A 23,005-nucleotide genomic window follows, 5' to 3' on the forward strand; every position below is an offset into this window, starting at 1 on the left:
CCTTCTTAGAAATCCTGTGACATTTCATTTTTGGTACTCAAACTAAGTATCTGCTATGTTAAAAGCACTGTGGGGAATCTGAACAGAAATCAAATGTGGACCTTAACCTTGAAGGGAGAAGAGGGCTACTTGAATTAAGTACAGTACAAAGTAGAATGCTGTATGTGTCATGATGGAGATACAATAATACATGGATAAAGGATTTTTTTCTGCAGCAGAAGAGGAGCTTGGTTAGGTACAGATGAAGAGGAGGCTTTACAGGTAGAAGAAAAAGTAAAAGGAAAGCAGAGAAGGAAGATTCCAGGCTATGTAGTATGTGTTAAGGACAGTACATAATTTAATAGAGAATATGGGATTTGTTGAAGGAAAACAGTGAGAAAAGGGGGTTGAGAAGATCCATTAGTGTTTCTCAAAAAGTGTTCTATGGCCACTAAAGATCCTGGACATTTTTCAGGTAAGTGAATGGCCCATAGGTGGTTTCAGAAGAAAAAGCAATGATACTATTTATATACTGTATTGGAAAATCGTATGTGCCTCCTCAGATTCTCTTGGCTTCATCTGTCTCCTGGATTCTCAGCCACCACCCTAAGTGACAACTCCTTGTGGCCCTATATGATTCCACCTAGAGTCTCTAGCTCCCTCTACCACTCAAGATTCAGATTAATGCAACACAGAATGGAGTGGGACCTAGCTTCCCCAGAAAATGCCAGGGTCTCGATGAATTAAGGGCCCAAAATGGGTTTCAGGAGACACTGTGAATCAAAGGCAAAAAACGGTTTCTTCTTACATTTTATCCTTGTTGTTTCGAAAATGCCTTGGGAGGGGGTAAGGGGAGTAAGGGGGCTGTCTCTTAGAAGTAATGTTATCAAAGAACTGTTTTACCCCAGCAAGTGTAAGTATACATCTGTATAGGGTATGGTGCTGTATAATGGTCATTATTATCAGTGTCATGACTTTTAGATATCCTGTCCATTATGATTAAATGGAGAGCTACCTCTATTCAGGACTGGCTTAAGTTGGAAAGTATTATATGTATGGGGAAAAAGGACAATTTTTATGGATCCTTAGTTTCTAGATTCTCTGTTAAAAACAATTGGCATACATGATTGGAGACACCTTAGCAAAGTCATATGACTTTGACACAGGCATTCTGGTCTACAGCTTAAGGCAGAGGAAGATAGTTGAAGTAGTGCCTCTATCAAATCATGTCACCTTTCCAAAATCACTGCTATTTATTCCAAAATTTTGAAGCAGAGTGTGGAAAAATTGGCAACGTGTCATTTACCTTCAGCTTGGAAAGGGATATAAATCTTGATGTACTCAGTGTAGCCAGATATTGGCTTGTAACCGTTATATAAGCAGACTGACCCCCATCAAGGAAAAAGTTTCTATTTTGTGAGGTCTCTTTCCACAAAATGATGAAGTTCTTCTCTGCCTTCTATTGCAGAAAAATATTTTATACACAGATGAAACACCTACAAAAGTTTGTTTGGGGTCTGCTTCTTTGAAGAAGAAAAAAAGCTCCTCATATGTTAGGATTCACTGCTTTCTATACCTGCATGTGCTGGTACCAAAGCCTCTTCCTATAACCCTGAAGACAGTCTGCCTAGCATCAGGAAGGTCATCATAATTCATCACTACTTGGGTCTCCAATCACCGCTTAGCAAGAGCTTTCTCTTTCATTCCTAAGAAATGTGAACCAAATATAAAGTCCTTCTATAACACATGGTTCATTGGTTTCTTAGAGAACAAGTATCATGTTCTTGAGTGCTTTATTTACATTTTCTCCAATAAATCACCAATAATTTTTACACACACACACACACAACGATAGTAAGAAAGACATAATTTTTTAACAACAGGAATTTCTGTTCATTTATATACTGTGCATTCTTCCAGGAAGTAAGGTGGCTATAGCTTTCCCTTAAAAAGTTCCAGTTCATAACACACAGTTTATTAGACAGTATTTAGCTACACTGAAACTTGGAGGCCTGGTTCTTTCTGTTACTTTCTTAGTTTTCTTTCTTACTAAAATCTCTCCACTCCCTTTCCTCCTTCCTCCTAATGCAAAGAGAACTAACCTTTGATGGATTGAATGGAAGACCCAGGTATGAAGAGCCTCGGAAACCACAGCGATTTAGATTTGATCCTGGAAAATAAAAATATGTACTTATTTAAAGTGTACCTTATTTTTGTACAGATTCTAAAGCAGTTCAGTTACACAGTCTCTCCGAAACAGAGTATTTTAGTACCAAAGTTTTGTCACTGTCTCCATTTTCATGCTAGCCAACACTGAATGTCTGCTCTAGGAGCTTTATGGGAATTTCTTCATTTAATTTCCAAACCAGTCCAAACCAAAACAATGACCTCCTACCAGGTACCTTTAATTTAAGCCTAACTCACTGAGTACAAAATGCTTTCATACTTTTCCTAAATGACCATTTTCATGTGATCAACATATTCAATCCCTCATGCTACAGAACAGAAAGCAGAAATCCAGATGTTAAGTGACATGTTCAAGGTAATAGCTGGTTAGCAACATAAAAGGATCTAGAAACCTAATGTCCCATCCAGTGCCTTTTTACTTATCTCACGGCTTCTTTATAGGGGAGCAAGGTAAAGGTATAAACTGCTCTACAGTCACAGAAAATATATGTACTTTGTATTTTAGTATTAGACAGACCTTCATTCTAAGTCCAATACTTTGCTTTGACGTACAAAAGAACACTGTAAGTTAGCACTTAGTCTCTAGTTATTCAAAGTATGTTTACTCACACTGATATTTTTCCTACCTAAAATTTTTCATTTTTCAAGATGTCAATGGAATATAACTGGGAACTTAACAAAGAAAATATCTACATCCATGAAAAGGGAACTCTTGTGACTACTGCTGGGAATGTAAATCGTTGCAGCCACTATGGAAAACAGTATGGAGGTTCCTCAAAATATTAAAAATAGAACCACCATGATCCAGCAATTTCACTTCTGGGTATATATATCCCCCCCAAAATGACATCATTATCTCAAAGAGATATCTGTACTCCCACGTTCATTGCAGCATGATTCACAACAGCCAAGACATGGAAACAACCTAAGTGTCCAACGATGGATGAACGGGTAGAGAAAATGTGAGCTATATACAGATAAGATGTCATATATGTTACACATACACAGACACAGACACACACACACGGGAATATTATTCAGCCATCCAAAAGACGGAAATCCTGCCTTTTACAACAACATGGATGAGCCTTGAGGGCATTATGCTAAGTGAAATAAACCAGACAGAGAAAGACATATAGTGTATGTTCTTACTTATATGTGTAATCTAAAAAAGCTGAACTCATAGAAATAGAGAGTAGAATAGTAGTTGTCAGGGCTAGCAGTGGAGATGTTGGCCAAAGGGTACAAACTTTTAACTATAAGATGAATAAGTTCTGGGGATTTAATGTTATGTACAGCATGGTGGTTATAGTTAACAATACAGTATTGTATACTTGGAAGTTAAGACCTTAAATAGTAGACCTTAAATTTTATCACCACACACACAAAAAGGCAATTATGTGAAGGGAATGGAGGTGTTAACTAACCTTATTGTGGTAATCATTTCACAGTATATACGTGTATCAAATAATCATGCTGTACACCTTAAATTTATATGTATGTCAATAATATCTCCAGAAAGCTGGAAAAAACAGAAATTAAAAAATATAAATGAAAAAAATGGTCATACCCACAATAAGAAAATAATTATGGTTTTGAGAACTATTATAAAATCAGCATGATAAAAACAGAAGGTAGGAATGTAGTACCAACAGACTGTACATGCATTGCTAATAAAAAAATCAAGTTGACTTAAAAACAGGTTCCAAGGTGAGGAATTAGCTTCATATCTCTGATGACTGGTACATGACTAATCATAATAACTTTTTCAGGTACTATATTCAGTTTTCAGGTACTATAAACTATTCAGCTTTATACCCCCTGAAATACTTAGAATAGTAGCTTATACATTAATTCTTTGAGTAATTTAGGAAACTATCCCTAAATTTAAAACTCTCCACCAAGCATCTTCCCCCATTAACGAAAAAAATTATTTAAAAAAGAATGCTATCTAATGGTGGTAACGATTTTGATGAACATGGTTCTCTTATCTTTGCTTAAGAATTTTAAATTAGTAAGCCATTTAAGACTTGCCAATATATAATGAGTTATAAAAAGGCTCATACCTTCTGACTGGTAATGATGCACCTGAAAATCCACTCCAGTAACTTCAAATATGAGATGGTCATATGCACAGAAACACTCACTATAGTATTATGATGGTAAAAATTTTGAAGTGACACAAAAATCCAACAGGTTAAATATAACATACTATACTCAAAGGAACATAGTACTGCTATTAAAAGTAATGATTAGGGAAAACTACATAGTAACATGGAGAAATATATATGCTCAAGTTAAGAGAAAAAGCAGGGGGGCTTCCCTGGTGGCGCAGTGGTTGAGAATCCGCCTGCTAATGCAGGGGACACGGGTTCGAGCCCTGGTCTGGGAGGATCCCACATGCCGCGGAGCAACTGGGCCCGTGAGCCACAACTGCTGAGCCTGCGTGTCTGGAGCCTGTGCTCCACAACAAGAGAGGCTGCGACAGTGAGAGGCCCGCGCACCACGATGAAGAGTGGCCCCCGCTCGCTGCAACTGGAGAAAGCCCTCGCACAGAAACGAAGACCCAACACAGCCAAAAATGAATTAATTAATTAATTTTTTTTTAAAAAAGAGAAAAAGCAGGATACAAAAATATATGTGTATTATGTTTATAATTAGGCGAAGTGGGCTTATCATCAAAGCCTGGAAGAGAATAAATAAAATAATACTGTGTGGGAGGATATGAATAAAGGTGAATTTTGTTCTCTTTATTAGTCATTGTTGTCATCACAAATTACCACAAACTTAGCGACTTAAAACAACACCCATTTATCATCTCACAGTTCTATAAGGTCAGAAGTCCAAGGCAGGTCTCGCCAGGCTAAAAATCAAAGTGTTGGTAGGGCTACATTCCTTATTAGAGACCCTGGGGAACAATCTGCCTCCAAGTTCATTCAAGTTATTTGGCAGAATCAAGTTCCTTACGGTTTTAAGACTAAGGTCTCCATTCCTTTGCTAGCTGTCAGCTGGGGAACCCCCTTAGCTCCTAAAGGGCACTCTTGCCATTTCTTGCATCTGGGCCCCTGTATCTCAGAATCAGCAATGGTGCTCAAATCCGTCTCATGCTTAGACTCCCTCTGGCGTCCCCTTCTGCAGCATCTCTCTTTTGCCCTCTTTCATCTGCATTTCTCTGACTGACTCTTCTGCCTTCTTCTCTACTAAGGGCTTATGTGATTATACTGTGCCTGTATGTATAACACTCATTGACAATCTCCACACTTTAAGGTCAGCTAATTAGTAACCTTAACTTCACCTGCAAAATCTGTAGAACTCAGTGTTTGATTAAATAACCAGGGAACAGGAATTTTGGTGGGAGAGGGGGCAACATCTTTAGAATTCTGCCTAATACTCCCTCCATACTCCAAATTGGATGTAACACTGTACTTTTAAAATCTAAAATTAAATTATCCCTTCCTTACCAAGCCATGGGTGCCTTTATCCTTTTAGCGTCACTTGTTTTAATCCACCTTTAACTGGGTGAGGGGTAGTGTCAAAAGGTATATTAAGGTATATTTTCCTAGGTCCTATATTTGATCTGATGCCTAAAATGTTTTCCTATTATGACTTAAATGTTTGCAATCAGTTTTATTTCCTTCAGACTGCCTTTTTAAAAATTATCCTTTCAAGCTACTGATTTGCTGATAGTTTTCTATGAAAATAAAATCCTATTTCTACTTTTGATAGAAGAAAGCTCTGATTCCATGTTTCAGGTCTGAGTTTATACTTCCCTTAGGAAGCCTTTCTGGAGCCCCCACTAAGTTAGTTAGGCTAACTAAGTAACTTAGTTAGCCTCTGTCAGCCTTACAGAGGCTGACATATAGTAGGGGCTTAATAAATATCTGTTTCTCAATGAAATTATTTCCTTAGAAATAAATGAATGGCATTTCTATTTGCTCATTTCTATGTTTTTATGTTACTGAAATTATTAACTTTTCTGAAAAGTAGCAGAAATATTGATGCTCAAAAATACCACATAAGGTTAGGAGCTGTGGCATGGACACTTGGAATCAAACTCAATATCCTATTCTTGCTGGCACTGTGTTCTATAGGCAAGTAACAACCTCTCTGAGCTGGTTCCCTCCATTTTTGAACTAGGAACAGTAATACACTACAATCAATATTTAGCAGGGTTCTTCTAAAGGTTCAAGGGCATGTTTAGATGGTGTTCAGCACAGTGACTAAGGCTCAATAAATAGTAACCATTTAACATCAGCTAATTAGATGTTATCAAAAGTGAAATAGGAGGAAATTAACAGCTTCTGTTACAATTTATCAAGGAAAGTTTCTTTAAAATAAAAATACCTTTTCTTCCATTTTCAAAATGGAGTACATATCATCATCTTAAAAACTTCATTAGGCCATTCTTTCTGGTTCCTGTCAAGATTTGTCTGCTATTGTGCGTTCTTTTATAATTCTAGTAAGCTTACCTGTTCATGATAACTATTAAAGTATAAACATGCAATTTATTCCAAATTTACAACTGCATGCATATTCAGGATACAGTTTAAACCTCTTTGGAGGTTTTTAGATAGCACCATCTAGTGTTCCTATTCAGTAGTAACGAAGCGAACAAAGTGTGATCTGGCTGACCAACAGAATCAAGTACAGTTTGAAAAAAATATAGATGCTCTTGGGTCCTAACCTCGGCCCACATCAAAACTCTCACAGTAGGGCCTGAACAATCATATATAAGAAAGAAAAATAATCCCTGTCTGATACACAGTCAGAATTGAGAACCACTGATTTGGTGAATGCATCCATAAAGTCAAACTAGTCTCCTTGTTTTATGGAAGCAGTCTAGATAGCTATGTGTCAAAAAAACCCAGATTACTTTAAAAAATGAAACTGGGTCGATGGAAGGAAAAGGAAAATAGCAAAAATGGGCATATGCAGATGGATATAATACATATATGTGCATTTATGTGTGAGCACATAGAGGGATGTGTTATTAGAGAATATAACATGTTTAGCTATCAACCATAAGGAAAACAATCCCTTTATCTGCATGCTTGCACATGAAAGACAATTATTAAGCTACAAGGCTGACTCCTGCTTGATGACTGGGTCATATCTCATTTACAACCTAGGATTTTACTACTAAGCTCATATAAACACCAATTATATGTCAAGCATCACAAAGACAATGCATTTAGATATTCTCTAAAAAGCAAAGAAAATGATTATAAACCCATAGAATGTAAAACTTCAATGAGTTTAAAAAGATTTATTTTAATCAGCAGAGTTATTTTGCTTTTCATAAGAAAATGTGTTTCCCCTCTTTTAGGAGAAAATTTTATTGTGAATGATAAAATAAAAATACATTAAAAAATTATATTTAGGTGTTTCTAATAAAGGACAACTCTTGGGCTAAAATATATTACTAATGGTGGTCATGCTGCTTAAATATAGTTCAAAACTTGTTTTGGTCATGTTCTTAACTTTCTAATTCTCATTTTGAATGTTAGGTTTTTGCACTAAGCAAAGAGAATTCAAGTGAGGAATGTGGTGATTTTTTAATGTTAAAAATGGACATTTATATTTTATGGCTATAGAAGTAATTCCTCACAGGTCTCAAGAAACACAAGGTTTCCTAGTAAAAGGACACACCTTACACAACTGTTTCAGGATGTCAAGAGAGACCCAGACAAGGTACATAAAATATTATATAATTTAAAAAGTGTTTTTTTTTAATCTATTTTCTAAATTTCACAGATTAGTTTTAGAACAGGGCAATTAAACAGAAGGCAGGTGGGAGATTTTCTCTCATAGAGATTAGAAATTTAATAGTGTTTCATCCAACCAAATGGTAAGCTGATTATTTGGAATTGCAGGTGGACTGTGAAAAGACCTGTAGTATAGCCTACCAGACATGTGACTAGGGGCAACTGGGGACATCAACCAACCAACCACTGTGAGACTATCTTTGCAAAAAGTTCTTGATCTACAATGCTTCCCAAACAGGTGCTCTATGATTTCTAAAATCTGCAACATGCTCAATTTAGCCACATGAAACTATACTTACATTTTCAGCATGTTGTTAAAAAAAAAAAGGCACAAGCTGACTGAAAAGTCTACTAAAAAACTAAAATCATTAAACAGTTTACCTTTTAATATTAAACCACCTTATCTACAATTCCAAACACTTAATTCTAATGTTTTATGAGCTCTGTTACGGAAGAGATACCAGATTTATTTTCCTTTATCACCATAAGACAGCCTCAGAGTTCTCATGAAAAAAATCCATATCTTACAGAAAAACATACATGATAAACAGAGCACCTGTTCATGGGACTAGTATTAGAAAAACTGAAAATTAGAAACGGAAAACTGTATTCTAATTTTGCCCCTAGCATTAACTAGCTATATGATAATATCCTCATTTGTAAAATGATGGACTATAATATTCCTTGTTTGGTTCTAGTTCCAAAATTCTCTGGTTGTGTCCCTGATCAGAGAGGGTAACACAAAATTCCCAGCCTGATCCCTTGTGTTTCCTAAATACTTCCCGATATTGATGAGAAGGGCCCCAACTCTCCAATGGTCTGACCACACACTTATTACTAGGATACCACAGGGTCTTTACAACCCTGGAATTAAGTGGAAGGCCAGGGTTAATTGTGATTAAATATTCACAATGTACTTAAGTTCCATTCATGATAGTCTCCACTAGGGACCTATATACTTCACCAGTAAAGCAGCACTGGGACCTGGAGTCAGAAGCCAGGGATTTCAGTCTGACTCTATTACTTTCCATCTGTGTGTGGCCTCAGACAGGTCTCTTAATCACTCTGCCTCTCATTTTTTTCTCCACTTCTGGGGAAGGCAGATTAGGGGAAGAACAAATTTGATGATGTCTTTGAAAATTACAAAATATTAAATAATGTACAGCATTGCTTCTGCCATTAGCAAAATATGGATATTTGTGTATAATCATATAAATGGGTTTAGTTTTTGTTTATTTTTGTTGTGTTTTGAAGAGCGGTTAAGCTAAAGTTTATGTTGAATTTTAATACAGAAACATATTTATTGTAAGCATTCAAACAATGCAGATATATAGAATAAAACTAAAGTACCTTATCTTGCCATCCCGTACCTCTGTTTTCATCTACTTCCCCCTCCACAAAACTGTCTATGCACGCTTTCAGAGTTTTTCCTATACACTGATGTTAATAGATCAGTAAAACAAAACACCCCTGTACACGTTGGCATTTATCATTTAACTATATTTGATGAACAGTTTCATGTCGGTACATATATAGATCTACCTGAGTCACTTTACTACTGGGCTGTACTCTTTACTGGACCATAGTTTATTTAACTGTTTCACTTTTGGTGGATATTTATTTTGTTTCTAATTTGTTACTGTAACAAACAATGCCAAAACATTCTTCTATACAGATTTTTGTGCACATGTATTAGTTTCCTGAGGTTAGTAACAACTTACCATAAATCTGGTGGCTTTAAACAACAGAAATTTATTCTCTCATAGTTCTGGAGCCCAGAAGTCCAAAATCAAGTTGTTAGCAGGGTTGGTTCCTTCTGGAGGCTCTAAGGGAAAATCCATTTTATGCCCCCTCTTAGTTTCTGGTGGCTGTGGGGAGTCCTGATGTTCCTTACCATGTGGACCCATCGCTCTAATCTCTGCATCTGTCTTCATATGGCCTTCCCCTCTGTGTCTCAAATCTCCCTCTCCTTTCTCTTGGAAGGACACTGATCTTGAGATCCTTACCTTAATTATACCTGCAAAGACCGTTATTCCAAATATGGTCATATTCTGAGGTTCTGGATGGGCATATATTTTGGGGGCCATTATTTAACTAACTACAACACACACGAGAATATGTGAGGATAAAAAGTTACACTGCTAAAATGCTCTTCCAAAGGCTGCAATAATTTTTACTTCCACCAAAAGAACTGATTCACTTTGTTATAAAGCAGAAACTAACACACCATTGTAAAGCAATTATACTCCAATAAAGATGTTAAAAAACAAACAAACAAAAAAGAATATTAAAGTGCTCTTTTCCCCACATTCTTACCAACTTTTAAAAACTTTTTGCTAAATTGATTTGTTACATAAAAAATAATGTTAACATCCTTGTTTCTATTGCATCTCCCTAATTTCTAGTATCAATTAATCCTCTTTTCATGTATTTAATGACTATCTGTACTTCTTTTGCGAACTACCTATTCATAAATTCTGTCATTTTCTAAACGGCAATGTGTCATTTTTTTTTATCTTTAACAATTCCTTATAGTTTGGATATTAATATTTTGTCTGGTATATATATTGGCACAATTTCCTCCAAGTCCGTCAGTTATACAACTTTATCTTTCCCTACATAACATTTAAAAATATTTATTTAGTCAAATCTACCAAATTTTTCCTTTATGGTCTCTGGGTTTTGTTTAACACTTTTAAGATTTTTAAATTCCCTAAGATTTTATGTGATATCACAAAGTAGGACAAATACAGAGCTAAGAGTTACAGAAAGCATGTTCTATTCAGTCTGCAAATGCCTTATGAATGAGAAAATATTTGAGGAGCCAGAGGACGCTCTAGGCTAAACGTGAAAATACAGAAAAGAAGAAAAGTAGGAAAAGGTGTAGGTAATTTAGCAGTCCAACAACTGTCGATAACACAACAATGCTCTAGGCACCAAAAGGGAAAAGAAATATAAGACTGACGCATTCACTGCCCTCCAGAAGTTTACAATTCAGATGTAAGCAAAAATATTTTAAGCAACAGTTAAGCAACAATGACTAAAAAAATTAAAAAATTAGCAATGGGCTTCAATCCAATGAAGTCCATGTAGTTGAAAGTACAATGGGAAAGAGAATTCTGATGGATCTTAAGAGATGGTGAGTACACCCTAATTCAAAGAAATTTTTAACTTTCATCAAAGTATAATAAACAGCTTAATGAACTTCTGCAAAGTAAACTCACCTGTATAACTAGCACTCAGCTCAAGAAAAAGCACATGACCAGCAGCCTAGAAGCCCCATCCTACTTCCTTCTTGTCACTCCCCAAAAGCTCAGATTCGTTTTACCTACATTTTCACTTTGTATTAATAGAATAATACACTATATATTTCTTTATCTCAAAACATGTTTGTGACATTCATCCAAATTTCTGCATGTAGGTCTAAATTGTTCTTTCCCATTACTGTATACTATTCCATTGTGTGAATTATAATATATCATTTATCTATTATACCAATGATGGGTAGTTTGTATATTCCTACTCTGGAGTCCTGTGAAAAACACTGCTATCAACATTCTAGTACATATCTTTTGGTGAATACATTTTTTCATTTCTGTTGGATACCTACTAGGGAGTAGAACTGCTGGTTCATGGACTGTACATATGTTCAGTTGTAGTAAATATTGCTAAATAGCAGTTGTAAAATAGTAGTTACAGTTGTGCAACATTCTCATCAACATTTGTTGTTTTCCATTTTGGCCGTTCTAGTGAGTATGTAGCAAACACAATTATTAGGGATAATATGAAAGTCCAGATAACAGCAAAGCTCTCACAACAAAAGATCAAATAATGAGAAAAGTAAGAAGGCTTCAAAAAGAATATGGATATTAATTAGCTGGAGCCGGCAAACAGTCCTTAAAGGTAGATAAAAATATAAGAAAAAACAAAGTAGGAAGCGTAGTGAATAAGTGACTAGTGTTCTGGTAATTGTAACCTATAGCATGAGTCTCTCACTAAAATGATATGGTCCTTACATTTCTAGAGAGACAATAGCTATTTTATTCCAAGGAAATGAATATCATAAATAATTTTTTTAAATAATATATATTTTAACAAAAACTTATACAATAGCTTTCCTATGTACCACAGTGTATAATTTCTTATCTGTATCAGTGAAATATGTTTAAGAAAATACAATGTATAATTTGATTAGGACATGTATTTTTAGTAAACAAACAAAAATTATACATAATCTATAACAAAACTACCTTATATCTGTCTAAAATCTAACTTTTTAAAAAATTCCAGACTTTCACTTAAACTAGTGAAAAAAAAATCCTGATTAAAAAAGGAAAACACAAATTATTCCCATTTTGTAGGTCACTAGAACTGTGACCTCACCTCAGCCACAAGCTCCCAGGGAATGAGAACCATATCTTATAATTTATCACAGCCCTTCTCCACAGGTTTAGCAGAGTACTCTTAGCAAAACATTCAATAAATCCTACTCACCAACATGTTAGAATCTATAACTACTCTCCAATATATCATATATGCTGCTTCATGTAGTTGGTGAAAAGTGATTAGATATTTATGTAATAAAATTCTGATAGATCTAAAAATGCTTAATCATTTTTTAACAAGGATTCATCAACAGGCACAGATTTTTTAAATTATGTATTAAAAAATACTACAAACTTCAAGAACACTAAAGTAGAAAGCCACAAACCATGTCCAACAGCATCTGTTAATAGATCAAAGCACTTTATTTCTAAATAAAGCTTTAGCTTATTATTTCCCCAAAGTTCACCTGGGTGAGATTTATACATGATTACTCCAACCAATGAACCACACAGTTAATTTATAAATGCTGACTCTTAAAAGAAAGGTAAGTAGTGGCCACAGACAAAAATTGCATGATTTTCTGTGAGTTTATCTGCTTGCTCTAATTCAATTCAATGTTAGAATTTTCAACATTTGTAAGTTAAATAGATATTAGGTATTTTACACTTAATGGAGTGAACAACAGAGTTTATAAAACTTGTGTGTATTTAGTTGATCAATAATTTATGAATTTTGAGAATTTATTTAATTGATCAAAATGTATAAAGTTTTAAGAAGCATACAAATGACTGAAGTATAAATAAGAGCTCTAAGAAACCATTAAAGAAATACTAATGGAACATTAGAAGGAAAATGGCCAAGAGACTGGAATGAAACTTTTTGACAGCAAAGAGTTTTTCACTGAAGAGACAAAAAGAACGGTTGGGAATGAAAAATAGAGTGAATGCTACAAAACTAATCAAACATAAATATGGAATACAAGTAGTCAACAAGCAGTCATGAGCATGGAAATACACAACACAGCATGGTGTACAACTGTGAATCTCCATCCAACCTTAGACATCGCTAAATTGTTCTCTCTAGAGATTAATGACTAGACTTGGTCAGCACTGTGTTTGAACAGAAAGGGAGTGTTACAAGGAAAACACAGATGAATAAAATATGTTAATAGTTTAGGAACAAATACTAAGATTTCCGAGTGCAACACATGTTATGCCAGGTACAACTAGTCACGCTAAAAACAAAATGCTAAAAACTCACTCACTGTCTTCTGTGGGAAGGACCTGCAGGGAGTAAATCCACTCGATTATATCATCCTTGTTCACCACATCTAAGGAGTCCAACATATCCAGCCCGGAGAGTGCAAAAAATGCAATAGTCAACCTAAATGAAAAAAATATAAAATTCCATCTTAACTATCAAACCAATGAAGTCTTTCTGGTTCAGAAAAATAATAAACTCATTCCAACTTTACGATAATTTAAACAAGATTCCCAACTTGCAAAAGCCGAAAAAACCAATTCATTCTTATAATTTAATAGTATCAATCAAACATTTATTTTAATTTTTAATAAAGGGACATTTAAGGGTTAAGAAATCAACCCTACTCATCTGAAGTATACATGAATTCACTGAAGCCAGTTTATGAGCAACCTGAAGGCTAAAAGTAGATTTGAAAAAGAGAATTCCCTGCACCTAATCAGTATATATAAGGCCAAAAAGGTGGAAAATATATAAAAATCTCGATTTTCACTGATTTGCCAAGAGCAATTATGCTTGCAGCTGGTGCTTAATTCTTAAGGATGTTAGAATAAATCTATCATTATTCAAATTTGTTTATGAATAATGTGACCCCTTGGAAAAAACTTATAATGAATTTTGGGGAATAAGGAACACTTTAAAAAATGCAAATGCATTTCAATTTCCATTTTTCTAGAGAGGAATATTTTTGATGAAATGGAACACTATAAAGCAATATCCTTCCCCTCCAAGATTGTGCACTAAATCAGAAATCTAAGCCTTGTGCTTTCGTATAAAAACTAGTCCCCTTAGTGGTTGCTTTTTACTTAAAGAGTTTGTTTCATATAATTCCTTTCCTGTTGAGATGCATTCTACAATGTTGTTTGACTGAGCATGGTTATCTCGTTTCCATATTCTAATAATTCCTATAACTAATACTGATAAACTAATACTTCAAATTATCTGGTCTAAAATCTTCTAGCAGAGCCACTTGATGCATTCTATAACCTAAACAGAGATTCCAAGAGAAAATTAAGCCTTAATGCCCTAAGGCAACCATTGTATATAATTAACTTCTCTCCTCTGCATCTAGAATTGTATCACCAACTTTAGGAGAAATGAGAAAATAGTCACTCATTTTTTTAAAGGGTATATATCTCTCTCTGATCCCTGGTTGAAAAGGCTGACATCCATTAGATAACAGGAGGAGAAATCAGAGAGCAATTTAATTCCAACCAAAGCTTAAAGGCAAAAACTAAAACTAATGAGATACTGGTACACTCAAGAACAATACATTGTAGGAAACTCACATTATCGAGAGATTATTACTATGTATTAGGCACTGGGCTAGGAAATTTCTCATATATTATCTCAATTTAATTCTAACAACTCACTGAAATCCACTTGAATTAGGGAGGTGATTTATCTGGATAAGATCAGGAATAAATTAAGGGCAGTGGAACACCTTTATGTGGGAAGCAGTAGTTCAGAGCCCAAATCTGCAATAAAATGAGCTAGCCTCAAATCCTAGGTTGGTCAATTTCTAGCCATATGTAATCTGGTTAGGCTACCTAACCTTTTCTAAGTCTTTTCTAAGTCAGCTTCTTTATCTGTAAATCATTAAACTTCACACAGTTATTGTGCTTACCTGCTCAAAAGCAAGCACTAAATAAGTGGAAGCTATTATTATTGGTATTTCCCTGATTTGAAGGGACAGGACTAACTTACACTATATAGGCCTTTTCATTAGTTGGCAACTTCCACCACCCCCCCAACTGCTCTTCTCCAAAACAAAATATTTTAGACATGGGGAATATTTCTACCTAACAGTACCCACATGTGAAAATCACTGCTCTTGGTGCTAATTATGTTTCATGAGGTAAGGTCTGCCTGGTGCATGATATGCACTCAAATAATTTATTGAATTACCTAACAAATAAAAGACCTGCAATACTACATCTAGCCCTCCTGGAGAGCTATCATAGGGTTCAGTTTGGCTGTAATCTATAAAGTGAATGATGACAGTCTGGTAAAATTAAGCATCTAATACTTTAGTTTATTAAATCATTATTACAGAGAAAAGCAAAAGGAAGAGAGATAAAAGTGAGGAACAACATGAGGTGTTGATAAAACAATCATCTTCCTGTTACTAAAAAATATTGTAAGAAAACATATCCAAAGGGCTATAAAAATAAGTAGGTATTATTTCCTAAGTTAAAAGCAGAAATTATCTAGTCCATCTCTTTAATTTTCTAGTTCAAGATAATGAAGTCCAAAGAATTCAAGTAACTTGAGATTTCAATGCTAGATAACCAAAGAAAACTACTCAAGGAATTCTGAGTCAAAGGGGTGTTTCTCAAATGTGGTGCAATTAGAATCAGCTTAAAAACAAACAACTTAATACACCACCAACAAAACCAGGAGAGGCCTAGGCCTTACTCCACGACAAAGGTATCATAAATTCTAGATGGAAGGTAGGGTCTGGGACCTGGTGTTTGGGTAAGTGGGGACGGGGTGGAGGATGGGGAGCTTCCCCGATGATTCTAAAGGGCAGCCAGGCTTTAGAAGCACAGCGATTCTCCACTAGGGCAATACTGTTCCCCAGCGGACATTCTGAAGACAATTTTGGTTTTCACCACTAGGGAAGGGTGCTATTTGGCATCTAGTTGGTAAAAGCCAGGGATGCTGCTAAATGTACTATGATGCACAGGACAGCCCCAGTCAACAAAGAAGTGTCTGGTCCAAAATGTCAACAGCACTGATGTCTAGAAACTCTCCTCTAAAGTCATACTGTTATCTGTATATAAGAGATACCTGAATAATCTGTTTTTTTGTTTTACTTGCTCCACGGTATGGATGCAAACACCAGAAATCAGTCATTTTAAAGTCCTGCATACTTAACTATTAAAAGCTTCTCAAAGTCCAGCATTTTCAACTCACAGCAGTTTAGACTAAGGTTTATAGGATTAACAACGTTATAGTGAAAAGCCTGTTTATCAAGTTAAGCACCCAGCAGTGGCTGGCAGACAGAACCAAGTCAGTTTGGAGCAAACATCCAGACTTCCTCTAAGGATAATAAAGTATTCCTTTTCCGACCACACTAGAGTTCTCAAGTAGTCCTAAAACACTGAGAGGGAGAGAATTAAATAAGTCACAAGGAATAAAAAGGAACTCTGGGCTGTGGGCCTCTGGGAGAAATAATGTAGGGTTTTATGGTGCCCAGTTGACTGCTGCTTGGGGTAGAGACTGCTAGGCAACCTGCCTTGGTTCAGGCATCTAGAGGGGTAATCTTGCCAATGCATGCACCTAAAATCAGGCCAGCGAAGTGATTTTTACTTTATTACTTCTTTGGAGAGCATCTGTTTTCTTCCTTTCTTCTTTTCCCTAGAATTGAACTCTGAAAAACTGAACTAAGCCATGTCTTCCTGCCCCTTCTCCTCCTCTGAACAGTACATATAAAAAGTTTATCTTACTTGGATGAACAAGTAACATCCCGCCACCGCCCTGCCCACCCCCCCCATCGCCCCCAACCCCCCTGCCACAATCAAGTTGCTTCATCAGTAGATCAGTTTGCAGGTAAACTAAATGATGTTTCTAAGCGCTACTACAGATAACATCCTCTTCCTTTCTAAATCTGCTCCTTTGGCCTCTTGTTCTCTAGACCAGTTGCTAGTTCCAACCCTAGAATTCTGGGACTCCTCCTTCTTTCTTCATCCCCTCCTTTCTATCCCTAATTTTGCTGTTCCAGCACTTGACTCCTGGACTATTGCAACAGCTTCCTAATTGGTGTCCCTGGTTCTGGTTTTGCCCCACTTGGTACAATAACCAATCTCAAATCCAATGATCACTCTAAAATGCATATCTAACCAGGAAGATCCACTGCTTGGCAACTGCCCGTCACTTAAATGATATCAAATTCCCAGGTTCTTGACATGGCAAACAAAGCCTATGTCTAACTCTCCATACTAAATTCCTACCACACCTGCCTTACATTTTGAACCACTATCAGAGAACTGAGTGGTGTTTCCCTGCTCAACACTCACTTATCTATCTTTATTGTCTTTATTTATTGTCCTTTTGCCTATAATCCACCCACCCACACAAAAACTCAACACATTCTTTAATATTTAGCTCCAGGGTTACTTCTTCCAGGAAGCCTCAGACTCTTCCGCGAGTGTCTCTTCAGGTGGATTACGTAGGTGCTTCCGGAACGCCCTGTGAATATCACAATCACGGTGCAAACAAAATCAAAGTGGGCCCGGGGATCAGCAGCATCAGCCTCACCTGGGAGCCTGTCACAGCTGCAGCATCTCAGACCCCACCCAGACCTACACAACGAGAACCTGCACTTTAACAAGATCCCCAGGTGATTCATATGCACATTAGAGCTGGGAAGCACTGTTGTATTAAAATAATCTGTTTGTACTTTTGTTTCTCCTATTAGGCAAACCTTCTCAAACTTTAGTGTGCATCAGAACTACCTGGGATGCTTATTATGAAGCTAGACTCCCAGGCCCATACAGAAAGTCCAATGCAGTAGATCTGGGGAGGGGCTCAGGTATGCGTATTTTTATAAGTACTCTGTTATCACTGATTAAAAGCCTCCCTCACCAACACACTTTGAGAGACACACTGCCAGACTGTGATATACTTCAGATAAGGGAGGGAACAAAAGGACAGAGAAGTTGCTGGCTGGTAGGCAGCTAAGTGGTTACGACACAGGATACAGAGGGGATATGGAGGAAACCAGAATAGAAAGATTGTGAATGTCTTGGCGGGGGGGGGGGGAAATCATCGAAACCCTTCCTCTAGAAGAGTTGGGTCTGTAAAAATAACATAAAAGAAAATGGTCAATATTTTGCTCCTCAATTTAAAAAGGCCTACTCTAATGCCCACTGCCCAAACACAAATGACAACAATATCACATAACCAAAAAGCTCTCTAAACCACTCATGAAAAGAAACCTGTTAATTGACAAAGCTCACAATCCAAGGTCTATATTCACTTGAGTTAACTAGTAACCATCACTTTTCGTAAGTTAAGAGAAAAACCTCGAGTGAATCAACAAACAGTATACCTTTTAATTTTCATAAAGCCACTGCTATTAGGAAAATTAAAATTATTCTATTGATCTGGCTAAAAGAAACAGGGAAATAGAATAATTTTTTCAAAATGGTGGGTCAGAAAATAAGGGTCTAAATGTCTAGTTCAATATTAGCCTTCCTAGGAGTCAGCTGTTTCACATCTATCAGTAAAAAGAAATGAACACGGGAAAACCTGAATCATTGTTTTATACCTATCCCCATACCCAGATACATGTTAGTCCCTCAATAAATGCTTGTCGAATTGAACTATAATACTAGCTAAGAATTATGACTTAGTTAATACATTGTTTTATCTTAAAACTCTATTAGTAAAAATTTCGTGACCAGTCACCTTTGCTTAAAAAGTTGGAGCTTCTTCACAAGCATCTTAAAGTCAATTATGAATCACATACACCACAAAAGGACTTAATGCTGAACTAAGAAAAGTAAAGAATGTGAATCAGGAAAGAGAAAAATTGAAAAACTTTTAAAAAAATCACCACAAAAACCAGTATGTGCATATTATCTTAAATGTGGTTATGAATTGAGCCATTAAAAAAAAACAAAATGATAAAACATACTTAAGTGACAAACATGAGGCATAAAAAGGATATAATTAATATCTCTTAACTAGTGCACTGTGATATTACATATCTATTACCTAATATACAATGCCTGGTGTAAATCCTAAGATCATACTAAGTTATTGAATCTATTAAGTTAGTTGTTTAATCAGACAATTTTTGCTGTTTTACTTATGCTGTGAGCAGGATTACAGTTTACTGCCAACATGTGTTAGTCTGTATGATTTTGTCCTTGCTGAATTTTATATAGACCAAACACACTAGCATTTTGAAAATGCAACCACAGACCTGTGACAGCTACAAGCAAAGTTCAACTGTTTAACAGTCAAAATAGGATGGATTTTTTTTTATTCAAATGCTTTAAATTCACATAAAATTAATCCTCATAAAATATAAATGTGATTTATCAATATATTTCTAAACATCCCACATCATTACAATCAATGACTGAGTCTTGGAAATGTTAATTTAGATCGAGGTATGGGCTCTGCTAGTCAATCAATATACATGGATGGAGAACGGAATATAAATGATGCTTCACTCTTTCTTTAGCAAAAATCTGTTCATCTTTCAGGGCTCAGCTCGGAATAGTTATTCAACAAATATGTACTTATTGCTTTCTCTTATGCCAGATATCAGTCAAGGTTCTAGTGCAGTGCCGTCCAGTAGGACTTTCTGAGATGACGTAAATGTTGAGATAGAAACAAAAGCCACAGGCCGATGTGGTGACCGAGCACTTGAAAAGTGGTATCTACTGAAAACAGAGGAAGTGAATTTTTAATCTGATTTAATTTTAATTAATTCAAATTTAAATATCCAAATGTGGCTACCAAATTGGACAGGGTAGCCCTGGTATTACAGACGTAAACAAGAAAGACAAAAATCCTGCCTTCATGAAGTCTACAATCCTGTGTGAAACAAGAGTATCATCAATATATAATTTCAGGTGGTGACTGGAAGTAGTCTCCTTTGGAAAGGGTGATTAAGGAAGGTCTCTCTAAGGAAATCTGGGTTAGGAACCTGCCCTACTGAAACTGCCTGTACGTCTTGTTTAGCTGTCCTCCAGCACCTACCATAATAAATATTTCCTGACCATGTATGCAAAAGTAATCTATAAAACTTCCAAAACTGAAGTGTTCAAAATACACCACAGACTCAGTTACGAAAATACGGAAAACATCAGAGCAAAACCAATTGGCTCTCTCTTCCAAGCCAGTCCCGTGAAGCTCTGGAGTCTCACTTCTAAACACAGCAGTGCAAAGCAAAGACCGCCGCCTCCTTTCGTTATTCTCATCCCCAGACGTTTACTCTGAATGACTAATTCACAATTTCTTAGCCTCTGCCAGACCACAGTCCTCAGACCACCCCAACTCACAATGCTATTGCAAATAAACTTTAACAGGCTGCTTCCAGCAACACTGCACCTCTTCCGCCAATCCTATCATTAGATTTACGATTCCTGGAAAGTTCTTATCTACGCAAACCGGAGAGGCTCCCTACCGCTCCTATACGTTGAACACCGTACAGGCATTCAATTAAGAATTAATGACTTTATGGACGAAAGGGAAGCACTGGAGAGGCTATTTAGGTAAAATACGATGACAAACCCTTTGTCTTTTTCTATTTATACTCGGAAGCGAGGCCAAGGGACTCACAGGTTCGGAGCAGGGGTAAAAAGGAAGCTCAGAGTTGAGACGAAAAAATGGTTGAGAAGTGAAAAGGGCGGAACCTGTAGATTCCAAAAGCCCTCGACTTACAGCTCGCCCCAGCCCTCTCGCCGTAGCTCGCGGGAGCGAGGGTGACTGCAGCCCGGCCCGGGAGGGGAAGCAGTGCCGGGTGGGCGGTGGCGCAGCCCTCAGCGGGCGCCCACTTAGCCATCAGGTTCCGCAGCGCCTTTCCGGGGGGCCGGGCCCTGTGTCGGCCTCGCTGACTGTGGCCACCAGTTACCTGCTGGTCTCGAGCGAAGAGTAGCGCTCCGGCAAGACCTGGAGGCAACGCTGGAAGAACCGCACGTGCCGGTCCCGTAGGAAATCCAGCCGCTCTCCCTCTCCACTCCCCGCCGGCCGCTCATCCTCCGTGGCCGCCATGCTGCTACGGAAACGACGTCCGCCGCGACCCGGAAGCAGTTGGCTAGCGGCGCGAAGAAAACCCAAGGGGCGACACCTGGGGGTCGGGTGGGGAGGGGGCGTGCGCTCTCCGCTTCCCACTTCGGTGATTGAAGCTACACGCTGTCAACGGAAGGCCTTACGCGGCGCTTTCTCCCTCCTATTTCTCCGTAGGTAGCGCACGACCCCGCCTTTTCTACTCTAAGCTCCAAAGGTTTGGAAACACCTCGCAGGCCTTGTAAAAATCAGCCCACAAATCCACAAATCCTTCCAGAACTTTTATCTTCGATATTTGGGAGGAAGTGCAAGGTCAGTAGCTTCAAGTTCGCTTTGAGAAAAGTAATGCCCTAAAGAACATGAAGATGGTACATATGAAAACAGAGATGGGCCAGTATAAATTTGCCAACAGACTCATTTTTGGAAGGCCACAGTTTTAAGCTGAATGGATGGAGAAACTCAATCTACAAATCAAATTATTTGGTTATGGGGGTAACCAAATGCTTATTAAATAATTATCGATGTTACAAAAGTTCAGAGACGTTCCTAGTCCTATAGAATACCAGGAATTGCGCGCGCGTGCGCGCACACACACACACACACACACACACACACCCTGTTCACTCGCATGCGAGGGTTTGTATCATTTGCTTTCACGGGACAAAGATTTTACTCCTTGAGTCAATGTGTCATCCAGCATCAATGTTGGATCAATTTGCAACGGAAAATAAGCGCAACGTGTTCTCTACGCATATGCTAAAAAATGAAATAACATAGGCTTCTAGCTTTTTTTTTCTTCTTCAAAAAGAGGTATTTAAGTTGCTTCAACCATATATTCTTCCCTTTAAAAGTTTACGATTCAGTCTTGGGGGAAAAAATTCCACGCAAGGATCAGGCCTGAACTTGGTTCTTACAATCAACTAATAGAAGTTTGGGCATAATTTCAATTGTTAGCTTTCTTAGAAAATGTATTTCTTAAAAAACATACCATGTGGGCTGGAGTTATCCTAATTCACCAATCCAAAGCACCTTGCATAATGTTAGGTACTAGTAACTAATTATTCACAGGTACTTCTGCATGTCTTTAACAAATATTGCATTAACAACTGCCAGGTAGGGGCAGAGGGCTGTCCTTGGTGCTTCCCTACAAACACAGAGGCCAACAGTCCTTGCCCTTTAGGTATGCCCAGTTCAGAGGAGTTTTCACTCCATTATTACAATGAAGATCTTTCTCTCTCACTTACACATATACACCACAAAATGTCTGAAGATGTTCAAAGTGAAATTACATCACACACATATAACTTAACTAGAATCAATTATGCACATTCTATATAAGCTCAGAAAGACAATCCTATTCAACCTGGCCCTTAAAGGGAAGCCAATATTTCATCTGCTTCTCAGCCCAAGAACCACTAATCTGATCCAAATCTGGAGGAAATACTTCTATGGTGGACTCATTGAGAGATAATATACCTCCTAGGTAAGTAATCACCCACCTTTTCATGGGTGATTCTGACCATACAAGATTTCTGACATACATGTGACAGAATCTAACCCCCTACATAAAATGTCACTCTACATTATTAGTTAAGAAGTGTAAATAGCACAAGTCTTCAAAGTATTGGAATGATAGAGTATCTATAAAATTGAATACTATTTATCCATTAAATGATAACGTTTGAACTATACAGAAACATAGAAAAATATGTGATGTAATGTTAAGCGATTACAGTGTA

At 37.0% G+C, this 23,005-nt stretch overlaps 1 protein-coding gene across 2 annotated transcripts in view; it reads right to left on the bottom strand.

The window, feature by feature from the left end:
• The window catches only part of PGGT1B (protein geranylgeranyltransferase type I subunit beta), a 55,028-nt gene extending 33,777 nt beyond the window's left edge, over nucleotides 1-21,251 (bottom strand). Inside the window, exons 1-3 of one of the 2 annotated variants that reach the window (XM_068535741.1) lie at nucleotides 21,112-21,251; nucleotides 13,522-13,640; nucleotides 2,082-2,149 (exon numbers count right to left, since the gene is read on the bottom strand). In XM_068535741.1, the coding sequence (XP_068391842.1) occupies nucleotides 2,082-2,149; nucleotides 13,522-13,640; nucleotides 21,112-21,251 (327 nt within the window). The other variant, XM_068535742.1, reaches the window with a different exon arrangement.
• Nucleotides 21,252-23,005: the final 1,754 nt, after the last annotated feature.

This window comes from Eschrichtius robustus, chromosome 2 (assembly GCF_028021215.1).
Source record: "Eschrichtius robustus isolate mEscRob2 chromosome 2, mEscRob2.pri, whole genome shotgun sequence".
Classification (NCBI taxonomy): domain Eukaryota; kingdom Metazoa; phylum Chordata; class Mammalia; order Artiodactyla; family Eschrichtiidae; genus Eschrichtius; species Eschrichtius robustus.